Source organism: Saccostrea cucullata, unplaced genomic scaffold, assembly GCF_032062105.1.
Source record: "Saccostrea cucullata isolate Sc308-1 unplaced genomic scaffold, CSIRO_AGI_Scuc_v1 ctg17, whole genome shotgun sequence".
Taxonomy (NCBI): domain Eukaryota; kingdom Metazoa; phylum Mollusca; class Bivalvia; order Ostreida; family Ostreidae; genus Saccostrea; species Saccostrea cuccullata.
Genome location: NW_026932411.1, coordinates 316,788 through 339,935, shown reverse-complemented (window position 1 = coordinate 339,935; position 23,148 = coordinate 316,788). Strand labels below are relative to the sequence as shown.

At 31.3% G+C, this 23,148-nt stretch overlaps 4 protein-coding genes across 4 annotated transcripts; all 4 read right to left on the bottom strand.

The window, feature by feature from the left end:
• Positions 1 to 2,377: 2,377 nt before the first annotated feature.
• On the bottom strand, positions 2,378 to 4,243 carry LOC134235047 (uncharacterized). The gene is made up of 4 exons (XM_062717128.1): positions 4,108 to 4,243; positions 3,417 to 3,560; positions 2,785 to 3,027; positions 2,378 to 2,581 (listed from the first exon to the last, which is right to left on the bottom strand). Exons 1-4 carry the CDS (start codon positions 4,241 to 4,243, stop codon positions 2,544 to 2,546), a joined length of 561 nt encoding a protein of 186 aa, XP_062573112.1. The 3' UTR covers positions 2,378 to 2,543.
• Positions 4,244 to 5,983: 1,740 nt separating this feature from the next.
• Positions 5,984 to 8,519, bottom strand: LOC134235077 (uncharacterized). The gene is made up of 4 exons (XM_062717161.1): positions 8,374 to 8,519; positions 7,959 to 8,102; positions 6,227 to 6,472; positions 5,984 to 6,105 (listed from the first exon to the last, which is right to left on the bottom strand). The coding sequence occupies exons 1-4, from the start codon at positions 8,486 to 8,488 to the stop codon at positions 6,065 to 6,067; spliced, it is 546 nt and encodes a 181-aa protein (XP_062573145.1). The 5' UTR covers positions 8,489 to 8,519; the 3' UTR covers positions 5,984 to 6,064.
• A 1,848-nt stretch (positions 8,520 to 10,367) lies between these two features.
• On the bottom strand, positions 10,368 to 12,999 carry LOC134235076 (calmodulin-like). Its single transcript, XM_062717160.1, has 4 exons — positions 12,917 to 12,999; positions 12,617 to 12,760; positions 11,636 to 11,878; positions 10,368 to 10,467 (listed from the first exon to the last, which is right to left on the bottom strand). The coding sequence occupies exons 1-4, from the start codon at positions 12,987 to 12,989 to the stop codon at positions 10,430 to 10,432; spliced, it is 498 nt and encodes a 165-aa protein (XP_062573144.1). The 5' UTR covers positions 12,990 to 12,999; the 3' UTR covers positions 10,368 to 10,429.
• A 950-nt stretch (positions 13,000 to 13,949) lies between these two features.
• LOC134235046 (calmodulin-like protein) lies at positions 13,950 to 20,372 on the bottom strand. The gene is made up of 4 exons (XM_062717127.1): positions 20,258 to 20,372; positions 17,923 to 17,958; positions 17,407 to 17,652; positions 13,950 to 14,199 (listed from the first exon to the last, which is right to left on the bottom strand). The coding sequence occupies exons 1-4, from the start codon at positions 20,370 to 20,372 to the stop codon at positions 14,159 to 14,161; spliced, it is 438 nt and encodes a 145-aa protein (XP_062573111.1). The 3' UTR covers positions 13,950 to 14,158.
• Between the last annotated feature and the right edge of the window lie 2,776 nt (positions 20,373 to 23,148).

Sequence of the window (23,148 nt, the reverse complement as noted above, 5' to 3'; positions counted from 1 at the left end):
GAAAACGTCAATTCCGTGTTTACATAACAGACTTACCTGTTCCATATCGAGGACTCACAAAGGGTTTTACTGGTTTACAGTGGTGTTTGGTGCTTCTTGACTTTTCCCCATAAAAAGTGCTTCCAATATGATTTGTGGTGTGCAATGGTAACTTGAATAATTGATTTATAATATTGACCATTATGTAGTTTTATGTTAACCATTCACATTTTTTGGCCTTGGTCAAGATTCATTAGTTTTGAAATGAGTACTCAGAATGAATATTTTGAACAAATTACAATAACATTAAATGAAATTAAATATTTTAAGTAAAAGTCCCTCTGAAAGGGATAAAAAAAACTTTCAAAATATTATTTTTTGATATATATTATCTTTTTCTCTTCAAGTGTTATGTAAACAATAGTTACATGTATGCTCATTAATATGTCATTCCGATATATCCAAGTGAACTTGAATGAAAAGGATAAAAATCTATAATCGGTATAATTATGTAAAGAGGGAAAAACACGGATCCCTGAAAATTCCGATGGTTGGATAAGTTGCCCAGGAGGAGTGGGCCACCGAGAGCCCTATGTATTGATCAGGTAGGCAAAACTTTCCATAGTCTAAAAAAAAAGTAAATAATGTATTTCCATTGCTAATTTTTTTCTCTATGATAACTCTTTGAAAGTTAGCAGTTTATTTCCTGCCGGACCAAGAGCCAATGCATTGAACTTTCCGTAGTTTAAAAAAAGATTAAATAATATCCCTTGTCTTAGAGCCAAACGTTCAGGTGAATCTTTCGGATAGAAATCAGTCGCTACATGTTGTTGTTTTCATCGTAAACCTTTTCTCTTTTCTATTAGGATGGGATTATAATAGGCTAACAAATAATTTACTTAAAAAATATCTATGATACTAAAAATCTTTAACAATAAAAGTCATCATCGTTAAGAATAGCAAATACTTGATGTCATGTTTATATGGCAGCGTTATCAGATAGTTTTGATTCAAACACGTTCGTTTTATGACCACCTGGGGTAGCAAGCGCCACATTTGGCGAGTTTGACATTAATGTACATAAATAATCTTGATTATTTTTTCAAGAACAGCAATGTCATTACTATTCAGTCTGTCTTCGGGTTAGGCTGGGACTAAATAAGCGATCAATTTGATATGGAAAAAACTTCTTCTTATGGACAGCAAACCTATGGTTAGTCAGCTTTACAAGCATGCATCATACTCCAGTTAGTTTAGATTCAAGTTTACTTAAATCATAACCCCTTGGAAAAGGTTGAGCTAGAAAATGTGATGTTTTGCATTACAGGAATATATTTGAGAAACAGTAGATAGGGCGATAGTGTCCACAAAGAGCCTAGCTGTACATGTATATCGTTCCTTTTCAGTTGCAGAAGTAGGAATGGCCGTGTTTATTCTTGATAAGAAAGAGGGCTATTCATCAATGAGAACATATGTATTTATCCTCACACGGTTTGATTCTAATAGTCACAAACATATCGAAGCATTGCAATAGCAGTATTTGTTGCTAATTTTACAATGCATTCTGAAAATAATCTTTAAAATAATATATTTGATGTGTAAGTGTTTCTGTTTTGATTTAAGCTGATTACAGATCAGATTTCGATAAGGCACAATTTAATATGACCTCTATACAATCAGAAACAGTAATCCACAAAATATCTAAGAAGGTTAAGAGCCCTCGTTGACATCTCTTTTGTTTGCAAATCAAAACATTAACATTCACCTGTTATATATATAATCTAAAAGAAAAGTGAAAATCAAGTTATAAGAAGGTATAAAAATGTTCATTTTCCTTTTTTGCACAATTTCATCAATTAACATTTTATGCTATAAATCATATTTACTTAAAATACCACAGAGTGCAGGTTGGCCTCTCTGAAATTCATCTTCTATACATGTATATATGACAAAATTGTAGAACATGTCATTAAAACAGCTTGCTATCTGGATGGTTAAAGATGTATCGAGGTCAGTGGTTAACTAGTACACTAATCCTGTAAATCCTTAGGCAGGACTCTCGGACTCCACTTTGCATTAGGAAACAAAGGGAGTTGTGTAACGTTTATAGCTGCTTATCACGCTTTTGTGGAACTTAATCATATAATCCTTCTGAGCACTTTAAAATGACATAGTTTGTACATGTACTAATTGGGTTACAAATTCTAGTTTTTTATTCGGAAACATTGAGTATGAAACTAAGTCTTGATAAAAAAATGTTTCAAATGACCATTTTGCCATAAGTACAATTGATGTCCACATAAGGAAAGCTCTTGACATTCTACTTTTTGTGATTTTCTTGTGCCATTATTAATTATCATATGCGGGGAATTTTCTGGTAGAAAGAATTGGTAGTTTAGGCGGCTCTGAAAAGACTCACAGATTCTATTTAGAGAATTTAAATCTTATTCAAGCGTTATTGAGATGTAAAGCCCATTTTTCCATCGATAATTGATTAATCAAACTTCACCATTCAGCCTTGGAAAAGCATTATCCAGTGCTGCAATACGTCCATTCATAGGGTTTTAGAATACTTTGGTACATAGAGATGAATTCACAAAGTCTTCATATGAAAGTAAAAGAATGATATTTAATGCTGATTAATCCCTCAATATAAGAGTATATTGTTATTTAAATGTGAATTTTTTACTGTTTGATACTTAATAATAAAAGTCTTTAATTTGAAATAATAACTTATTTCCCTTGAAAGAATAGTTTATATTAATTGTTATTTACCTGTAAATAGTACCTATTTATTCGCCTTACCTGTGAAGTTTATAAAACCCTGATTGCTTGTGTCAATTTCTTTGAATAAAGATTCGATGTCTGTTGCAGAAAAAGAGTCGTTGTGTTTCAAAACTAATGCCATTTCCTCTAGTGAAATCTTCTCGTCACCATTAGTGTCAAACACTTTAAATGCAGCTATCATCCTCTCTCTTTCAATGTCTATAGATACATAGTTAGTTTTCATGACGTTAACGTACTCCTCTCTGCTTATGAAGCCGTCCTCTGTGTTAGGAATGCAACTCATAAATTTGATATTATCAACAAATACTTACAATTAGTTAAGACTTTTAAAATGAATTACCAAACATATGTATTAACATTAAACTTGTGAATAAAAATGAGAATAAACAAATGTTTAACAAATATTGATTTATGTAAAAAAAAAAAAAAGTTAATTCGTCAACCTAGTAGACATTAGTTAGAATCAAACTAAAAGTGTTCAGAGGAATGATGACCTTAGAAATGATGTTCCTACAATAAAAAATAAAGTGCTTTACCATAACTAGACTATGCATTGTAAAGAAAAATGGTTTTTATGTACATATAGTCGTTATTGTTGAACGTGGTAGATAAAGTTTTCAGATATTTCTTTTCGGGTTGATTTTACTCACGATTACTATCGGCTTCCGTCCACCATGCCTCTAGCTCTCTTTTTGTTGGATTTAATCCAATCAGAAACGCCGCATCCCTTAACTCCTTCTTAGAAATCCTTCCATCTTCGTTTGAGTCAATGATTTGAAAAGTATTCATTATTTCTAAAAGATTGAATGAAGGCAATCGAAAAAGTTAGCATGGTTACTGAAAAAGTATAATTGTTAGGTATTATTCCTTTAGAAAACTTTTATGTATAAAGAATATCAACGTTATATCTTTTGAAAAGTATAGGGTATTTTGAATCATTGATCTTGACTGTCTTTTGATCAATTATAGCACAAGTAAATAATTAATATTTAATATATGTACATCAAATGCCAAAAAACCTTCTTTTTTTGTAAAATACTATCCAAAGGAGAAAACTGCTTTAATTTTCCTGATTTCTTATTATCATGATTATAATAATTATATGATTTATATTGATATTCTATTCTTAAGTATTTATTTATTTATCGCATACATGATGGTGAAAACATTTCAATTATTGAAATTTGTTTTGTTTTTTTAATAACTTACAATTAAATGGAAAAGATGTTTTTGAAACATGTCGAAATTATTCAGTCAATTTTTTTTTTTTATAACGCACTATTGAAAAAAAAAATGTTCATCAGCATAAAAGGACATGTATATATGGATATTATACATCACCTTGAAAGTTTTCTTCAGATAAGTCCTTTGGTTTTTTCGGTTTTTTTAGACAAGCGGAAAGTGATTCTTTTCTTCTCGGTTTCCTAGCAGGGCGAATGATTCCTACCAAGTCTGTGCTCGATGCTTGATTCTGCATGGTGCACATTTGTTCCTCTCCAGTTAATGTTAAAGATCGATAACTGTTTGGTAGTAAGAGTTTTTTCCTTTAAACTATCTTATCCAGGTCCACTTGATGTTTTAACCAATTTATATATGTGTATGGCTATTATATCGCCTAATTTTGATGGGATAATATGTATATTCAATGTTTAATGAAGTAAAAATATAAAACCGAAAGGATAGTGTATCAGTTATAAGAGGAAAGCTCTTAATAAGGGTATTTAAACTATGATTCTTTCAAAACAAAAACCTGACAAACACGACAGACTAAGTGGCGCAAGTGAAATTAGACTTCGGTCACCCTAATGGCCATGAGTGATATTATTCGGTCCCTGACAGATTAATTAATCTTAAGATTAAATGACTAAACCACTTCTGTAAATGCTGTTATACGCAGGCTTTAGCCTAATTCATTCTGACTTAAAAACCGCACTTAATGGATAATTTCTTTTATTATTAATGATTTTATAACCGGGTGTTAAGCTTTTCATAGACCTTTAAAAGCAATTTATATTTTCAAATGATAAATAGATATTACGTACATTACATAATTTGTTTATCTCTGTGCATATTTGCAAGATATTAATTATCATTACCTTTTCAAATTTTGTAAGAAACTTTTTGAATTATCAAGTGTATGATTGAATTCAGTAAAATAAACAACATAAGAATCGCGTTTAATTTCAAAGATTATTTTTTTCCACCGAAAAATATTATTAATCCAATCAAATATTTTATTTGGACGTGAATAAACGCGATAACCTTTATTCAACTGAGAGTGAATGCCATGAGACACCTTCCCCCACCAAGTTAATGTCTAGAGTATTTAATAAATTAATATACGTTTTAATATGACTTAAAAATAGAAATAAAATGATTTTTGGATTTATTTCCCTCTAATACCACGCCCTCATATGAATTTAACTTAAATTCATTATTTATTTTCTTAAATTACTTCATTTTAAGTTTTAAAAATTAAACTTAATTTTGAAAAATATATCTTATGATTTTTAATATCAAAAAACATTTTGTATAACATGTATTGTTAGTTTTACATTTTCATAAGGCATTTTAGCTAGTGAATTTTTACTTTTGGTTTGTGATTATATTGGTGGCACTAGCTCTTGGGCTAATAAGTAGATAAATTTTAATGGCACACTTTTATTTAAGCCAATGGAAAGATCTTTACAAACCTACATCACCCGACACTTGACATCCTCGCAATGCCAATGTTCCTGAGTCAATATGTTGCCGTAGGACCCCCGGCAAATTTTATTTAATAAGTCGTGGGCTGACTGAAGCGACGCCTTTGGGGGAAAAATACAAATCTACTTTGATTTCTTATCCTACAAATCCATTTAGCCATTTTAATATAATCAACTTGTAATACGTGCATTTAAGGTGTGAACTGAATCCTTTCTGTTTACTTTACCTCACCATTATAAAAGCTTTAATTTCTTTGGTGCTTTTCATGAAAGCAGCAAGACCTACATAAATTTTTCAGGGGTCCAATGGCAACGTGTGGACTAAGGACCCCTTACTATGCCAGGGTGCATACATGAAGACGCGAGAAAAGAAAAAAAAACAAATTAACAGAAATCGATTAAAAGTGCTCTCGATGGAAACGAAAACAATCGGGGTTTTTTTCTCATTTTAATTGGTGATGATGAAAAGATGAGACTTCAACAAATGAAAAGAAAATTTCATTTTTGATAACACATGAAATAAAATTCAGAATTGTCTTTCTTTAACATCGAATATCCTCTCCACAATTCTTCGGTGAACAAATGCAAAATCTTCACTGAAAAATCGATGTGCATAGCTTTGAATCGACAAAATCTGAAAAAAGAAAAATGATATTGAAATTTTGATATGAATAAGTAATTTTGCATTGTTGATGCTTAAAACCAATACTATTACAGAAGTTTAATACAAAGTAGTTAAATCTATCGCATTATACCTTTGTAGACAATGAAACCTTTTCTTGAAGTATCTGCTTCTGTGAACATTTTGTCCGCTTCCTCTTTTGAGATAGAACTATTGTTACAGGTTAATATATGAATAAAGTCCACCCTGTGTATTAGCCCGTCTCCGTTCCTGTCTAGAACTCGGAATGCCGCCTTAAGTCTTTCTTTTTCTATGTCTAACGTGCTATAGTTGGATTTCATCACGGCTACATACTCATTGACGTCAATAAAACCATCCTCTATTGTAAAATATGTTTTAAAAGGTTAATTTGTATGGAAGAAGAGTACACCAACCATAATAGTGAATACAATGTATAGTTAGGATAAAGGTTCTGAGCAATTTGTGCTGAGAGAGAGAGAGAGAAAGAAGATAAAATAATTAAGCTTTAAAATGTGTTGGGATAATGTTTTGGAGCAGTGAGCTGCTAACATGAACTTCCAAAACTTTCAGTTGTAGCATGAGGTGCCATGAAGCATAAAACATCCCCTTTTGACATTTCTTGTATTAAAAAATTAATGAAATTTTCATAGAATCAAGAGGACAATATCACTAAGTGATTGTATCAGTGAGAATAAATTTGACCGATTATTATTAGAGGCAAAGTCATGTCAAGGTCAATACCTTTTTCCTGGAAATTAAGAATAAGAAATTACTGTTTCAAATCATGCTATCCCTACTTGTAATTCAAAAGATTTAATGTTTTTCTTTTTGCATAAAAAGATACTACCATATAGGGCCTATAAGATGATATTACCAAATTGACATGCATGGATAATTTACATAAAATGGATATTTGCTAATCCGAATTTCCTCTACTTTTCTTAAATTTTTAGGATTTATTAGTTATTTTTATATGCTTAATATATTTAACTTTTTCCAATTTTCACATATAGTAAAGTTGTCACATAAAGGTACAAAATGATACAAAAACTAAAAGTTTTGAGTTTACAGAATAATAACACTTTTTACGGATTTTTGCTCACTTTATTTGAAGCATTTAAAAGCCACATAGTTATAGTATGTGTGAAAAATCTTATTTATTTGATATATTTTTAAAAATTTAGTCCCTTATTATTAATTTAACTTACATTTGGAATTTTGTCTAGTATTTGATTGCGTAAAAATAACTAAATTCAATTTTCTATAATAATTTTGAGAGGCAGAAAAGAAGATATTTTCATACGCCACCATTCCGCCAAAAATGTAGTCCATGATAGTTTTCAAACGTTGACCATTTCTATTTAAAGTTGTATAATTGTATGATTGGTCTTTTAAAAATTCTTACATCTAAAAATACAAGACATATCAACAAATGTACTTTGAATATTCCATCTAGTCAGAAACCAGAGAAGAATCCTACCTTAATGCTCAGTTTGTAGTTCTTTTCTCATTTATATCTTTTTGGGTAAGAAAACGAAATAAGAAACAAATATGCAATTTTAAATTGTACAAAATTTAAATATATGTAGTCAAGCGGGTTGATACGTTTTTGACGTATCTTACTGTGATGTAGTCAACAGAGAATATATATAAAAAACTAGTTTTTCAGGTAATCAAAATGTGCATTTCAATTAGATTTAAATAATTCCGTTTTGTATGAATACAAAAATAAGTCGTCTAACGATAAATATTTTTTCAATTGAAACTCAAATAGATTGTTGGAAATATTATCTAAAAATACTTAGATACTGTCAATACTCCAATGCTTCTTCATTACTACTCACGATTGGTGTCTGCAATCTTCCACCACGCCTTGATATCTCTATCAGTGGGGTTCATCCCAATCAGAAAGGCGGCGTCTTTTAGCTCTAGTTTGGAGATTCTTCCGTCCTTATTAGCATCAATAAGGGTGAATGTGTATAAAATGTCTGGAAAAAAATACATCAGTTATATAATTCTTTAATGAATTCCATTTAAGCTAAATAAAATTTGGAAGAAAAAAATGTATCATAGCATTTTCTAGATAGAAAATGACGAATATTTAAATCATTAAACTACATGGTTCCACAGCCAAAAAAATTGTTTTCTTCTGCTAAAGAGTATCATTTTGTTCTGTGTTGAGTATACACGTATCATAGTAAAATATTAATATAAAACTGTAGATATATCCAAACCAAATAAAAGAAATATATGACATACTTGCAAACTGTTCGTCTGATAACTCTTCGGGCTTTTTTACTTTTCGTGCGTAAGGAGTGGCACTTATTGTTAAACTTCTTCGTTGACTACGGTCGTTCTGTTCATCATCAGACATTTTACCATCCACCGAATTATCTTCTTATGTTAGAAAAGATTTTCCAATAGGATCTTCACTTCAAGTTTTTTTTCTCACAAATGTTCGAATCATAACAAAGATTCACATTTCCATTGTTTATCAAAATGATGCATTACAGATAGTTTTCCTAATATTTTCGGTCAGAAGTTTTGTACCTTGAGGTCAATTTTGAAATTAAAGATCAGGGAGACATATTTTCAACACTGAACAGACCTTACCCTCACGACTTAATCCTAATTAATACTTCTCTATATTTAACACGTTCGTAATGCTCACTTAGGGTTGAACAGGTGTCTTAAAGGAGTGAAGATTAAATAAATAAAGCATGTTTCTAAATTACCCCAAAAGAACTTTAATTTTTGGATATAAATGGTACACATATCAAAATAAATGGTACAAACTTTGTCAGAAATTTAACGATTAGCGAAGAAATATTAACTTCTGACTGCTTATTACATATTTTATTAGAAAACTGTAAGATATCAATCAAGCTCAATACTAGTATATTTTGGACATTGGTATGGTAGTTTTTCTATTTGAAATATATATTGATGGCTTCTTTTTTATGTTAACGCCATTTACGACTTCAGTTCCATTACGAATCATCATGTATGACGGAATAAAATGTCCAAAATATTACTGAGATTAAGAATTTCCACGAGAATGTAGAAATCCTACTAACACCAACTTATTTGACAGTAACCCTTCTTGATTTAGACATAGTTCTCACACAGCTAATTCTAACGCTTATAGAGTTGACTGGAATAAATTTTAGCGATATTTGTAGACAGACATGCCATTTTAAAATCTGTGTTACTTGTATGTAGGTTTTTTTTTTGCTAAACAACCTGCATTCCCAGCGATATACGTACATGTAAGCAGTAAACAATGTTTTAAGATGCTTCACCTTTGGTTTTATTTCAATACTTTTTTAAAATCGATGTCATAGAGAATGTATCCTTGTGATCACCTTCTACACAAGAAATACTGAAATCTGAATTAAAAAATTAAAAGATATGCATTTTAGAGGGGAACAATCACAACTTTAAAAAATACAGGCACTTTTTATACAATATTAATCTTTTTTCTTAGACTGAATGATGTAAAATGTATGGTTAGTAACAAATCACTGAATAAAAATATATTTAACAAATAGTTCCAAAGAGCTGCATGATTGAGTTTTTGCTTAAATTAAAATTACAATTTAATCAAGAGTTAAAATAAATCTCCATATTTCATTTGTTTGATATTGATGATAGTAGCAAAATCTGTTGTAAAATGCGGATTTGTATTCTGATATTTTTTGATGTAAGTAAAGAATGGTGAGAGCAAGTTCTTTTAATGAAAGGAATATATGATGCACAATAAATACTGAGTAACCAGAAAAAAATCGGGGATTTCACTAAGTTTATCAAAGAAAAGTTATGATATTGTCGATATATTAATTAGCCGTTTTCTACAGTCTTTGACACATCATACTGCACTACTTATTTGGAACAATTAATCAGTTAAAGGGATAAAGGGTTAATTTAGCAGTAAAGAGCTTGATGTTTGTCCTCCATAATTGAGGTCGTAAGTTCATTAAAGTGTTCTTTGTCACTTTTTAAATTAAAAAAAAGTCTCTCAAATTTTTCAGAGTTTATTATTTCATAAGTTATTGTTATGCTACATACGTGATACAATAATCAAAATTATATTTAAGATTGAAATTTACGATGAGTCATTTACACATACTTCTAAACATATCATGATACATATATACATTTCCCATATGTTCATTTTTGAAATGTAATTTATATATAGAATATCTTGAATAGCATGAAGTTATATACAAATTACAGTTTCGTTTATCTTATTATTATTTTTCTGTATACTCTTCATATCATCTTATCATCAAACTCAGTCTAGGAAACGTGTTTCTTAAAAGAGAACATCATACATGTGGTTTGAAATAAAATCTGAAAAAAAAGAAATACGCGTATGTTTAATATTAAGATCTTAATAACAAAATATTAATAAAGTAGAGGAATATCATCTAAAAAATAATACCACACATAATGCAGATTGCACAATTAATAAAATTAACGTCTGAAGACACCCCCGCCCCAGATCATTGTTTTTTTATTTCCTGATGATATACGAAAATGATTATCAAATATCATTATCTTGTTATCTTGCAGACTCAGAGAAATGCTCAGTCCTTCAGGGCACCTGATCCCACCTCTGATGTTTAAGAGATCCATATTTGCTCTGTTCCTGACATGTATTGTCAAATGAACTTTAAATCTGAATACTGTTCGTTACCTCAATATAATTCAATCTTAACTTTTTACTAAATGCACAAAATTACATAAACAAGCCCGTTGTAAATTATCCCATGTTTCCCATTTGTTGATGTCCCTGACATACCCTCCTAACTAGACAGTATGTTTATATTTGCCATTTCATTGTGAAATAAAAGTGTAGACTTAGACATTAAGAATGTAGACTAATCGATTTAAATTACACGAGGACTTCCATGCCAATTTCAATAGTCCTCGCCAACCGACGTCAAACACAAAGGCAGCCGCACGAGATTTACATATATTTGGCCTTTTAAAGACACAAACAATGCAAAAAAATTATTAGTCCTTAGCTCCCAAGTCTATCGACCTCCCTAATTTACATTTTTTTATCAAGAAATAAACTACCCCTAACTTTCAGAGAGAGAGAGAGAGAAAAAAATTAGAAATGGAAATATTTTAATCTAAACTCTTTACTAAATGCACAAAATTACATAAACATTGTAATATTATAAATTGAATTTATATATTATACCATAAAAGCCCCTCTGGATTCTTGTCATATGTTTGGTAATGCACCTCAGATCTTTGCGAATAAGCTTGTTAAAGAAGCCAAAACGATTTTAAAAATAATTTATTATTGAGTAACATATTGTTGACCTTAGAATAAAAAAAATAAATAGGGAGCAATGTACTCAAGTCTTTGCAAATATATTTGTAAGCTTTTAAAAGGAACAAAGAAATAAAAAAAAATAGTTATTAAGTAACAAGTCGTCGACCTAAAGTTAGTTTTTTAATAAGAGAGAGAGAGAGAGAATTAAGATCTTGAGAAGTTATGTTTTACCATTATAATTGATATATCCTTTTCCATCGGAGTCCACTTCCTGGAATAACTTATCGGCTTCCTCCTGTGTGAACACATTATTGAACAACATGACTGTTCGGAACTCCTCTAGGGAGATTTTACCATCCCCGTTCTTATCTATCACTCTGAATGCTGTCTTCATTCTCTCTTGCTCAATGTCCACAGTCACATAGTTATCCGACATGATGTTGATGTACTCTTCCAAACTGATTAAACCATCACCTGAAGTAAAGTCAATTTTTAGTCTGAACAACGATCATGCAATTGAAGACTGCTGGACACATACTTATACCTTCTCAGAAATGACTACACGCTTTGACCTCTTGGTCTTAAACGCAGACGTAGTTGATTTGAAAGAAATTATATATGATGCAAATATGATTATTCGATCCAAACCAATAGAACCAAATTATTACTTACAAATATTTAAATCTCGAGGAAGGAAAATACAAAAAAAAACTTCTTGGCCATACACAACATACTTGTTCACAAACTCTGTACCTTTTTCACTGACATATCTATTTCAAAATCAAAGTCCCACAAGATGTTGTTACAAAAAATCAGCATACAATACCAGGAGTTTTTGCTGGAGATAATTTTTTTTTAAAAATTAAAAGAAAAATTAATATAAATATAGTTTAGCTGAGTTTTCGTATAAATTTGATGTACAGGATTCATACAGTTCTCCCAAGCATCATAAAATCGCAAAAAGTTCCTTCAGTTATTGAAACTTTTAAATCAAACAGGGAAAAAAAAATAATTCAAGTTCAAAACAATGTTGTGTTTGTGTTTGTTCTAAAAGCAGAAGTCAGAATCTTTGATACAGAAAAGCTAAGAGTATCCGAGCTCTTTATCAGACTAAACAAACTGTTACACGTGCTATACAAACTTTACACCCAAGAAATTTCTACAATTATTTGTGGAAGCAGGCATTATCTATATCAGAGTCAGGACTAGTACCGTTAGTATCGGCCGCTATAAACCAGTCCTCTAGTTCCTTATCGGTAGGGTTCATCCCGGCCACTCTGGCTGCATCCCTCATCTCGGCCCTCGACAGACTGCCATCTTTGTTTGTGTCAATCACATCAAAGGATGTCAATATTTCTAGTCAAAGATTAATAAGAAAGGTGTCACCATAATCAGTAAAAATATCGATAGTAGGAGTCCTTTAGTGATGCTTACAGAATTATTTCTTACATTCTAACAATAGCAAGATCAAGAAATAACAAAAAACATGGCTGACACCAAAACATGGCTCACCTTTGAAGTCCGTCTCTGACATTCCCTCGGGAATTTTTACCTTCTTGGACATTTTCTTTCTTCTGCTGCTCATAATCACACACTGTTATGTCCAGTTACTCAATTAATTATCGGTTTAAGCGCAGCTATCTACACGTTGTCGCCTGAACAAGGTAAATCTAGCCTCGATTGAATCCCTCTCTGAATAATTGAATTTCACTATCCTAATTCAGATACTTTTTCTTGAATTACATAACCCGTATATTATCATTACTTTCAGTCAACACCTGTTCAAGAAGGTTTCTTGCAATTTAATAAGTTCTTTTGTTACATGATTTGATAACATTTGGCGAATTTAAACATTACCTCTGTATGAAAAACATAAACTAATTAAAAGACAATATGTAGCGTATTAAGTTTTGGAAGTACTCAAGTAGCATGTCGAAGTTAAGAGGCTTATAGTATCTGCATTATAGGTATCATATAGGGGACAAATGGAGCGGTTATACACAGATTTCACTTGCACAAAGACAAAAGGGTGTCCCTAACCTATGAGTGCAGTATACACAGGTTCTAGGACACTTCAGGTCACAAATAACTTGAATCTGGAACAACTTTGAATCGCTTCGTGCAACCGATTACATCTATGTCAAATTTTAAGAGTAATTAAGAATGAGCATATCGATTTTGCATTACATCTTCATCAAAGACTCTAGTATCATCTTATAATTCATGCAATTTATATACGGAATTTTCATATTTTTTCTCCATTTATAAAAAGCAACCAGCTCTGCATCTTTCCAACAAAATGAGCTCATGCATTGACTTGTTTAAAATGTCCAATCGTTTGTGTCATAGAGCAATATTACAATATTGAAGATATAACCTTTGAAAAAAATTATGCATTCCGTTTTTGCAAATAAAGAGTTTAAATTCATTTCGTCACAACAATCGTTTTAATTACATTTTCTCTACATACTACATTATACAAAGCAAAAATACAAATAAAAAAACATTAGTGTAAAATAATATTACATTATTATTCTACCTACAAATTATGTACATCTTTATGGATATTTTGTCCGTATGCATTACCCTCACTGCTGATATTCCAAGTAAGCAGGTGGATATAGAATATCCCGTACTAGTTATGCATATTATAGTTCACTTTGTCTTTGGTAAGTTCTTGACACTTATTATTGACACTAATTATCATTGATAATAGAATTGATTCGTAGAATCGCCCATATGTATATGATGACATCACTGGAAGACGACTGAGCAAATATGGCTGTCGATAAAATCTAAAACATATTTATTAAAATAGTTAAAACTACAAACAGGGTTCCATACATAAGTCATTCGATTTTTAAAAGTGATATGCTATTCTGAATAATTTTGACTTTGCTCTTGATTCTTTTTTATCATAAATCATACAAAGACAATTGAGTGCTTACATTTGAAAATCACAAGAGCCACATTTGTGTCAGTGGACGTCTTAGTATTTATTGCCATTAAGTCATATCACCTACTAGTTTTTGCTTTAACTATTACTGCTTGTCTGCAATCACAGTAGTGCCTTCATTAAATTCATTATAATGAATATCTGCGCTAATTTTGCCTTTAAGGTTGATTTATACAACTGTACTATATGAATGAAACATATGTAATTAAAATATTGAAATAAAAGTCTTGTAAAACAATATAAAAATATATATGATCAAAGAACCTCCAAAACATCAGAGGTGCATGGATCAGGTGGCATGGCATCTTCGCTAGCCAAGGGTTTCTGATACGTAAATCTCTCCTCATAAACCCTTGGCCTGCGGTGTTCATAGAAATTGGGATTTTTTTCCAGAATTCTGATTGGATCTTCAGTAAAGTTTTGAACTCTTGCAATTGTTTTTTTAAATGACGATATTTGCGATGTGTACATCTTCACTCTTTAATCTGGAAATGAAATAAAAGTTAATTAGACAAGATAACATTCAATTCTATGAATAGCCAGGTGTCATCCAATATCTTTCTAAATATGTGATTAAGAATCCTATATTGAAGCTTCATATTTGTTCTATAAATAATGAATAAAGATAACTCAATTATTTCTTCTTAATTGTTCTAGAAAAAACTTTGATTTAATTTTTTTTTAACACGTGTCTTTATTTCTGTCGATGCTGTAAATCTGTGCGTACCTGATAGACTTTTCGAGATCAGGTGACGGAAAACAATCCCGTCTTTTTACTTCACCGTATGCCAAGGGTTTTGGAGGAGAGGAGGTTTATCAGAAACCCTTGGCTAGCGAAGATGGTGGCATGGAGGAAAACATCCCCTGCTAGACCAAGGATTCACACCCGCCGTGTGCTCCTTGTCATGATCGGGAAATAACGGAAAAATACTTTAATTCAGTGTATAAATAATGGACTAACAATCAGTATGAAAACCGTCAGTCAGCATTTGATTCAATGATAAACTGTATTTGCTGACAAGGTCAACTGTTCACGACGATTAATTTTCGCAATCAAACTTTTTTGGATGAAGGATATGGAGTTTTAGAAATTGCATTCATACTCAAAGTCCATAAAACAATACAAAATTATTGCAGAGTATATAATCTCTGTATGCAGGTGATGAAGGTATATTGCTGCATAAGAAGGGAAGTTAACGATAGAAAAGTTAAACCCATCACGTTTGCTCCATTGTAATTAACTTTTGAAATAATTCTTTGAATAAATGTTTTTACTGTATACGTTAAGTAGTTCTAAAACCAATTGTTGATGTCGCTAAGAGAGTAACGAAAAACTCTGGATTAGCATTTGACTCTTTGATTAACACTTTCATTTTTGACATTTCTTTAAAACCTTTGAACGTTTGCAATGAAATTTTAAATCTTTACATAGTATGGATGTGTACATCAACTTCTTGTCAATAAATTATGAAATAAAAGTTGTTCATACGTAATTAACAACATGAGCACTACTTCTGTATATATACACTATTTTTGTAAAAATATAATTATATATTCCATTCTTAAACATCGGACAAATAGAGAGATAGAAAAGTTTTCACTTAAAAGTGCATCAAACATTTATCTATAGGGGATTTAACCAATGGAATTAACGGTTTTTTAAATTTACAAATACAACTGTTGAAACAGATGTTTCCACCTAGGTATATTTTTATTCTCTTTTGATACTTTTGGAGGATATATCGGTCAACAGAAGGGAATTAAATGACCATTGTTGTTAATAGACGCATACACTTAAAGGACCCGTTGGTGGCGAGAACCAATTCGAATACTAGTAATAGGTGATATCAACTACATGTATTTATATCAAATAGGTAGAATCCTTTATTCGGAAAGGTTATCAACTACATGTATTTATATAAATAGGTAAATTCCTTTATTAGAAAGGTTATATTACCTATTCGAACACGTAATATCTATATGAATGAGTGATACCACCTATTTGAATTAGTGAAACTACAAAATAGCAATAAATACCAAAACAACATCATACAAATGTGACAACAGAAACGATTTTATCAGTAAAATAGTAGTTTAAGCCTTTGACAAATTTATATCAATCCAACTTTACTTCTGTAATTGGCTTTCTTATCATGTTTATCCTGATAAAATAGTTTCTCTTGCTACATTGAAAGTACAATATGAACAAAACAAGATGTATTAGTGACACACAGATGCCACGTTTGGTCTATCATGCATGTACAAGGTTTAAATTTTCAAATGTAGATCAAATCAATGTAGGAAAAGGTAAAAACCTTAAATGTTGATCATGAATACACAAGTCCTATACAACCAATCAGTCTGTAAATGTAGTCGAGGTTAAATACGATGATGGTGCTCAAGAAAAATATAGATGTATGAAATTAAACACAAACGAAACAAAAAAATCCTCCAACTTCAAACTTTCAAAGATTTAAACCAGATTTTGGTATTTTGTTTGGCAATAGTATGACAAATTAAAAAGACTATTTCAAAGGGTAAAAAAATATTGGTGCCAAAGGAAAGTTCTGGCAACTATGAAACCCCTAGCATCAGCCACTCAAAAGTAATGGGCAAGGTATTTTTTTGAGGACAAAAAGATAAACAAGTTAACAGACAAAAAAACAGACAGAACAAAAACTATAAATTTTCGATTGTGGAGGAATAAAAAATTAACTATAGCGTTCTTTAGTACATATTCAATCCTTGAAATTATTGTGAAACTTTTTAGAGATTTTTATTTAAAGTCAGTTTTAAATTAACTACGATGAATTGCACACTAATATTAAATTAATTCATAATTTTTTAGTGAGTATAAACATAAATATAGTTCCCTTAATTGATGCTTTTATTAACTGTGTTAAAAACTTTGATACTATATAGTAAACTACTGGTAACTATATAGTAATTTTGTGTTAAGACAACTCCTACAAACGTTGTATTGTGTGGATCCTCTGAACTGCCACACATTGTAAATACATGCATCAGAACTCTGTATTAAACTTACCTGTGTAATCCAGATACCCTTTTCCTCCGGAATCCACCTCCTTAAAGAGTTCCTCTACTTTCTTTTTGGTCATCTCATTGTTGTTGAACATCATAACGGCCTGGAATTCACTGAGTGAGATCCTCCCGTCCCCGTTCTTGTCCAGGAGATTAAAAGCCGCCTTCATCCGCTCCTTCTCCATATCAATAGAGACATAATTTGCTGACATTATTTTGACATACTCCTCCAAAGATATAAATCCATCACCTGCAAACACAAAATTAGCATTTACAGAACATATCTGGAGAGGTGTTTGTTTTCGTAGTCTTTTAAGTGCTACTTTTATGTTCTTTATGTGTTTTGTTAGTTTGTTGTTTAAAGTCCCTCGCTAGAATTTTCACTCATATGGAGACACCACCATTTGATCTGAGGTCAGCAACGTCAAAAGGATCTATGAAGGAAAAATTGCCTCTAGCAAGTACTTTCAAATATACTAGAAGGTATGGAATTGAGTTGAGGATATAATTGTAAACTGACCGTCTACATCCGCCTTGGCCCACCACTCTTCGAGCTCTTTAGATGTGAAGCTATTTACATTTTGTGATATTCATTTCCTTTCTTGAGAGTCTGCCATCTTGGTTTGCGTGTTATGGTTTTTAACTCACTATTTCTGCAAAATAAAAAAAAAATGATGCATATAAGACTGACATGTAGAAAATTTACAATGTGTAATGTATGATACGTATGGAAAACGGGAAAAAATTAATATGTTTTTGAAAGTACCGAAGCTTCTTCATCTTAGCTCGAAGTCAAGGCTTGAGTTTCTTCACATAGAGTTAAAACATGATCGATACTCGAGAACATGCCCGAGAAGAATTTTGCAATTCTAAGTCATGACACACTAACCAACTGGAGATGCTCTCTCCTCTTAGTCACCTGATCGCATCCAGAATTTTTGGGCGTCCATGTTTATGCCCTGTTCACATGATTGTATATAGTCTGTACTTTCTATAAGATTGATCATTGTCCGTTATCTCCATCCTTTTTCATAGATATGTTAAAATGTAACAGGGATTCCAACAACCTCGTTTACAGCCAGCATTTTGTTGGTAGGGTCGCTATGTAATGACCTTATTTGAAAATATTACATTTAACCACAACACTTGTTCGCATTTTGGCTGACTTTTATGCTTTAATTTAGGCCTTAATAAATATATAAGTTGACTTAGATATCTTCCGTCCAACTGATATGTAGGGCTCACTTCGGGTATTACCGTCAACATGGGGCACTTAATCCCACTTCTGGAATTCCAATTTTTTAATGTTTTATGCCATCGTCATAGATTTTTTATAGACTTTTTTTTTAGATCGAGCATCTTTCGTTGTCTTTATCTTTTTTTACTTTTATTTCAATTCGAAAAAAGAAACTCACTAAATTCGTCATATAAAAAAATATGAGCTGCATTTTTGAAAATTTTATTTTGCTATTAAAATGTGTAATTATGATAAATTTGTATGTAACTTTAACCTTTATGACGAGGTAAATTATTGACAACAACATTACTTCTTAAGTTGTTCGATACAATGACCTTGTCAGCAAATACAATTATTCATTAGTAAAATGCTAACTGACGTTGTTCATACCAATTGTTAGTCCATTATTTATACACTGATTTGACGACGGATTTCTCCGTTATTTACCGGTCATGACCAGGAGCTCACCGCAGGTGTGTCCGGTCAGAAGGGGATGCTCACTCCTCCATGGCACCTGATCCCACCTGTGATGTTAAGGAGGTCTGTGTTTGCTCTGCTCTTATTTTGTATTGTTTTATGGATCTTATGTAGAAACAAGACTTCTATAACAATTCAATATACAGTGTTATATAAGAAATCATTATTTTATAGGACGATGATAATGTAATTTTGATTCAGTTGAAGCTTAAAAAGTTCTTCCATCGCAAATATGAATAACAGAAGTTTATTAACATTACTGTATGTTGAGAAATTTTCGTTGTCTTCACCTTTTTTAAATTTTAACGTTTAAATACATATCAAAATATAAAAGGGTGAATTTAAAACGTGGCGAGTCAAATAATTTCTTAAACAAAACAATTTGATAAAATTTAAAACGGGGCTAAATTGTTTGCAATATAATTGTACCTAAAAAAAAGATATGCACGGAATGGCGAAAATAACAATGTATACAGTATTTTTCTGTCATTGAAATAGTTATTTACAATTTTGCAACAAAAAATTCCAACATCAAAGTTGCAGCTCATATTGCTTTAAAACATCTCACAGATTTGGAGATATAGCAAACTTAAACAGATTACCAAGTGAACCGGGTTTATTTTGTACATATCGTGTATGTTTTTTTTTTTTTTTCTCTGCAATTTTGGCTTTAAAAATCAAAATATTAGACTGATATAGTTAAATATTTTACAGATATTGAGCTAGTTATTTTCGTTTTGCTATAAATTGTAGAAAAACGTCCAAAATGTGGTAAAATTTTGGACTGTAAAAAACAAAATATAAGACTGATATGGTTAAATATTTGACTGATGTTGAGTTGGTTATTGCACTGCCTTAACAGTTAAGTAAACTACAAAAAAAAAAAAAAAAATAAATATATTTGAAATTGACCTCATAAAAATATTTTATATTATATATTTAGATACTTTAAACCTTTAGATAACATGGATTTTAGACAATACCGATATAATTATGACTATGAATATTAAAAATTAACTAAATTTACTTTAAAATGTTTAGAGGGCTATAAAGGCTAAGACTGCCGCCAAATCCATTTATAATTTAGTACACATTATATGTTCAAATCATAAATTTGCTTAAAATGCTGACAAGCAGCTACCTTCAAAATGTTCCTCGGACATTTCCCGGGGTTTTTTCGGCTTCTTTAGGAAGGGGATGACAGATTCTTTTCTCCTCTCCCTTCTCCTGGGTCCGGTACCGTCTTTATTCTCCATGTCTCGACATTAATGTCTCGGAGGAGGGTTTGATCTTTGGAGTACTTTTGAGTTATGTGGCAATTTTTACAGAGTTATGATAATCTTCGGAGAAGGAAACAGGATTACAAAGTTTAGGAGTCAATTCAAGTGGAAGGGAGATTAAGATTTACAGCACTTAGAATAAGACTTGGTTATTTCAAAATAATGGTATTTGACGATTCGTGTGTGTTAAGTTCCCTTTATAGACCATAAGATTAATCTAATTGTAAACTTCAGAAACTAATTACAATTAGGACTGGTAAATAAGGGTAACTTGCCTTGGTTTCTCCTTAATCTTCTCTAACCCGCGTTACTTGTTTATTTTGTAAGTTAAGGCATAGATTATATCTTACATCTTTTTTATACTCGAACTGCATTTAGTCATAATAATTTTGATAACATATGAATCCTGTTTGTTTCACATCTTATTGATAGTTTTGTTGTTCTCTTTGTATTTGTGACGTGATTTTGTTTGGTAATGCGGCTAAATGTGGAACAAACACGATTTAGAATAAACTTTCAGTAAATAATGACCACATAATTAATAATAACATATGTCCATATATTAATATGTCACATACTATTTCTGGATAGTGTGTGTATCTCCCCTCCAAACAGTCTCACTGAGTGACAGAATAATATTTTTTCCTACTCTTAATATGAAGTTTTTAAGTGAAATATAATAATTATGAACAGTAATAAAGCTCTAAGGTCTATTCAAACTAGGGATGTCAACGAATATTCGAATATTCATTCGATGAGTTGATATTCGAATATAAATTTGTGATTCGAATATTCGGATTTTAAGTATACAAGCATCAAAACCCCCCAAAAAATCTGGCAAAAACTGAAGTTTTATCAGAAATTGAATCAAATCACTGGCGGATTTAAGAGGGGGGCGTGGGGGCGCACGCCCCCCCCTAAAATTTTCAAAGTATGATGTGACTAATATTTATAATGCCACATTTTGGTACAAAACTAACCAAATAACTGTTATTCTGCCTGGTTTTATTCTTAAAATACACAAAAATCCAGGAGCTTTCAGGGGCTGCGCCCCCTGGGCCCCCACCATTCAAAGTATGACATAACTAGTATTAAACACGTCGTACTTTGGTACATCACTAACTAATACCACTATTAGTAAGTTATAAGTAATTAAATCGTTTATTATATAGTGGCATGTGTTACAATAAAATGAAAATTGAGAAACATTCAATACATTTATTATTCAAAAATCCGGACCTATATGCTATAATATACTTTTAACAAAAATAATCGAAAAATATGCACTATTATTGTGCCTGGTTTTACTCTAAAATACACGAAAACCCAGGAGTTCGCCCCCTGGGCCCCCACCTATAAGCTATATACTTTTAACAAAAATAATTGAAAAATATGCACTTGTTAATATGTGCCTGGTTTTACTCTAAAAAACATGAAAACCCAGGAGCTTCTGGGGGCTTCGCCCCCTGGGCCCCACCTATATGCTATATACTTTTAACAAAAATAATTGAAAAATATGCACTATTATTGTGCCTGGTTTTACTCTAAAATACACGAAAACCCAGGAGCTTTTCGCCCCCTGGGCCCCCACTGGACCCACTGGGGGCCTATTAGGCGGCCCCCAGACCCCTTGCCTCAACAAAGTTATCCACGCCCCCCCCCCAACCACAAATCCTGTATCCGCCCCTGCAAATTATTATCGTTGACCAACAATAAGATTTTATTTAAAACAAAATTGAAAGACACTCCTCTTGGATTACCTTAAAGGTGTGAAGGGTGTATTTATTAAAATAATAAAAATTATTCATTTGATCATTTAATTAGAGGTATAACAGTGTCCAGTACTTAGAATTAGTTTGTATTGTTGAAAAGACACATTTTTTAAGTAACATACATGGATCCCTTGTTTATGTATACATCATTTAAAATCATTATCAGGAAATTAATTAGCTTAGAGTAATTGCTTTTAATGTTTCTCAATTAGATAATTGTTCTGCGTGGTATAAATCTGTACGGTTATCAATGTACAGTTTGGTAAGATGATTAATTAATCTGGAACTTATTAAAAGAATCTTTTGAATTTTCGGGGGCAAATTTTTTTTAAATATATTTTGGATGTCAACACTTCATATATTCTGTAAAATATTTTAAGAATATACGTACATGTAATTAAAGTGCATTAACTAAACTCTACATGAAATTTAATTCCAAAATAAGGACATAAAACGTATATTGCTTGACAAAAGAGTGAAGTTGTATTATGCAAGATGTATTTATTTTATCGAATATTCGAATATATTCGAATAGTACTATCGAATATTCGAATATCAATTATTGACAATTTTGACATCCCTATTCAAACAATACAAATCCGTGGACCCATGGAACACCAGAGGTGGACCAGGTGCCATGAAGGAGTAAGCATCCCCTGCCGACCGGTCACATCCGCAGTGTGCTCCTTGTCATGATTGTGAAAACAAAAAACTCAGTAGACAATTAATAGTGTAAATTATGGCCTAAAAATTAGTATTAAAAACTTCAGCCATTATTAGTTCTGACGTAATGATAAACTGAATTTGATGACTTTCAGACAGTTGATGCTCTTGTTTTATCACGAAATGCGTCAATTTCTTCATATTCTGAAAAAGTCTACAAAAACAACCAAATTTTAAGGCTATTTTTCAATATTTAATACTCATAGAGCACAACCTCTGATCTAAAATAAACAACTAGTAAATGACAGAACTGTTTC

Bases quoted from the DNA above. Each gene is read 5' to 3' on its own strand.
- LOC134235047 (XM_062717128.1), bottom strand. From the start codon at position 4,243: ATGCAGAATCAAGCATCGAGCACAGACTTGGTAGGAATCATTCGCCCT. The intron at 3,028-3,416 runs GTGAGTAAAATC...TTCCTAACACAG, and splicing joins GACGGAAGCCGATAGTAATC to AGGACGGCTTCATAAGCAGA. The intron at 2,582-2,784 runs GTAAGGCGAATA...TTTCATATGAAG, and splicing joins GGGTTTTATAAACTTCACAG to ACTTTGTGAATTCATCTCTA.
- LOC134235077 (XM_062717161.1), bottom strand. From the start codon at position 8,488: ATGTCTGATGATGAACAGAACGACCGTAGTCAACGAAGAAGTTTAACA. The intron at 6,473-7,958 runs GTGAGTAGTAAT...ATTTTACAATAG, and splicing joins GAAGATTGCAGACACCAATC to AGGATGGTTTTATTGACGTC. The intron at 6,106-6,226 runs GTATAATGCGAT...TTCTTTTTTCAG, and splicing joins AGGTTTCATTGTCTACAAAG to ATTTTGTCGATTCAAAGCTA.
- LOC134235076 (XM_062717160.1), bottom strand. From the start codon at position 12,989: ATGAGCAGCAGAAGAAAGAAAATGTCCAAGAAGGTAAAAATTCCCGAG. The intron at 12,761-12,916 runs GTGAGCCATGTT...ATCTTTGACTAG, and splicing joins GTCAGAGACGGACTTCAAAG to AAATATTGACATCCTTTGAT. The intron at 11,879-12,616 runs GTACTAGTCCTG...ACTTTACTTCAG, and splicing joins TATAGCGGCCGATACTAACG to GTGATGGTTTAATCAGTTTG.
- LOC134235046 (XM_062717127.1), bottom strand. From the start codon at position 20,372: ATGGAGAATAAAGACGGTACCGGACCCAGGAGAAGGGAGAGGAGAAAA. The intron at 17,959-20,257 runs GTAGCTGCTTGT...TCACATCTAAAG, and splicing joins GTCCGAGGAACATTTTGAAG to AGCTCGAAGAGTGGTGGGCC. The intron at 17,653-17,922 runs GTCAGTTTACAA...TTGTGTTTGCAG, and splicing joins GGCCAAGGCGGATGTAGACG to GTGATGGATTTATATCTTTG.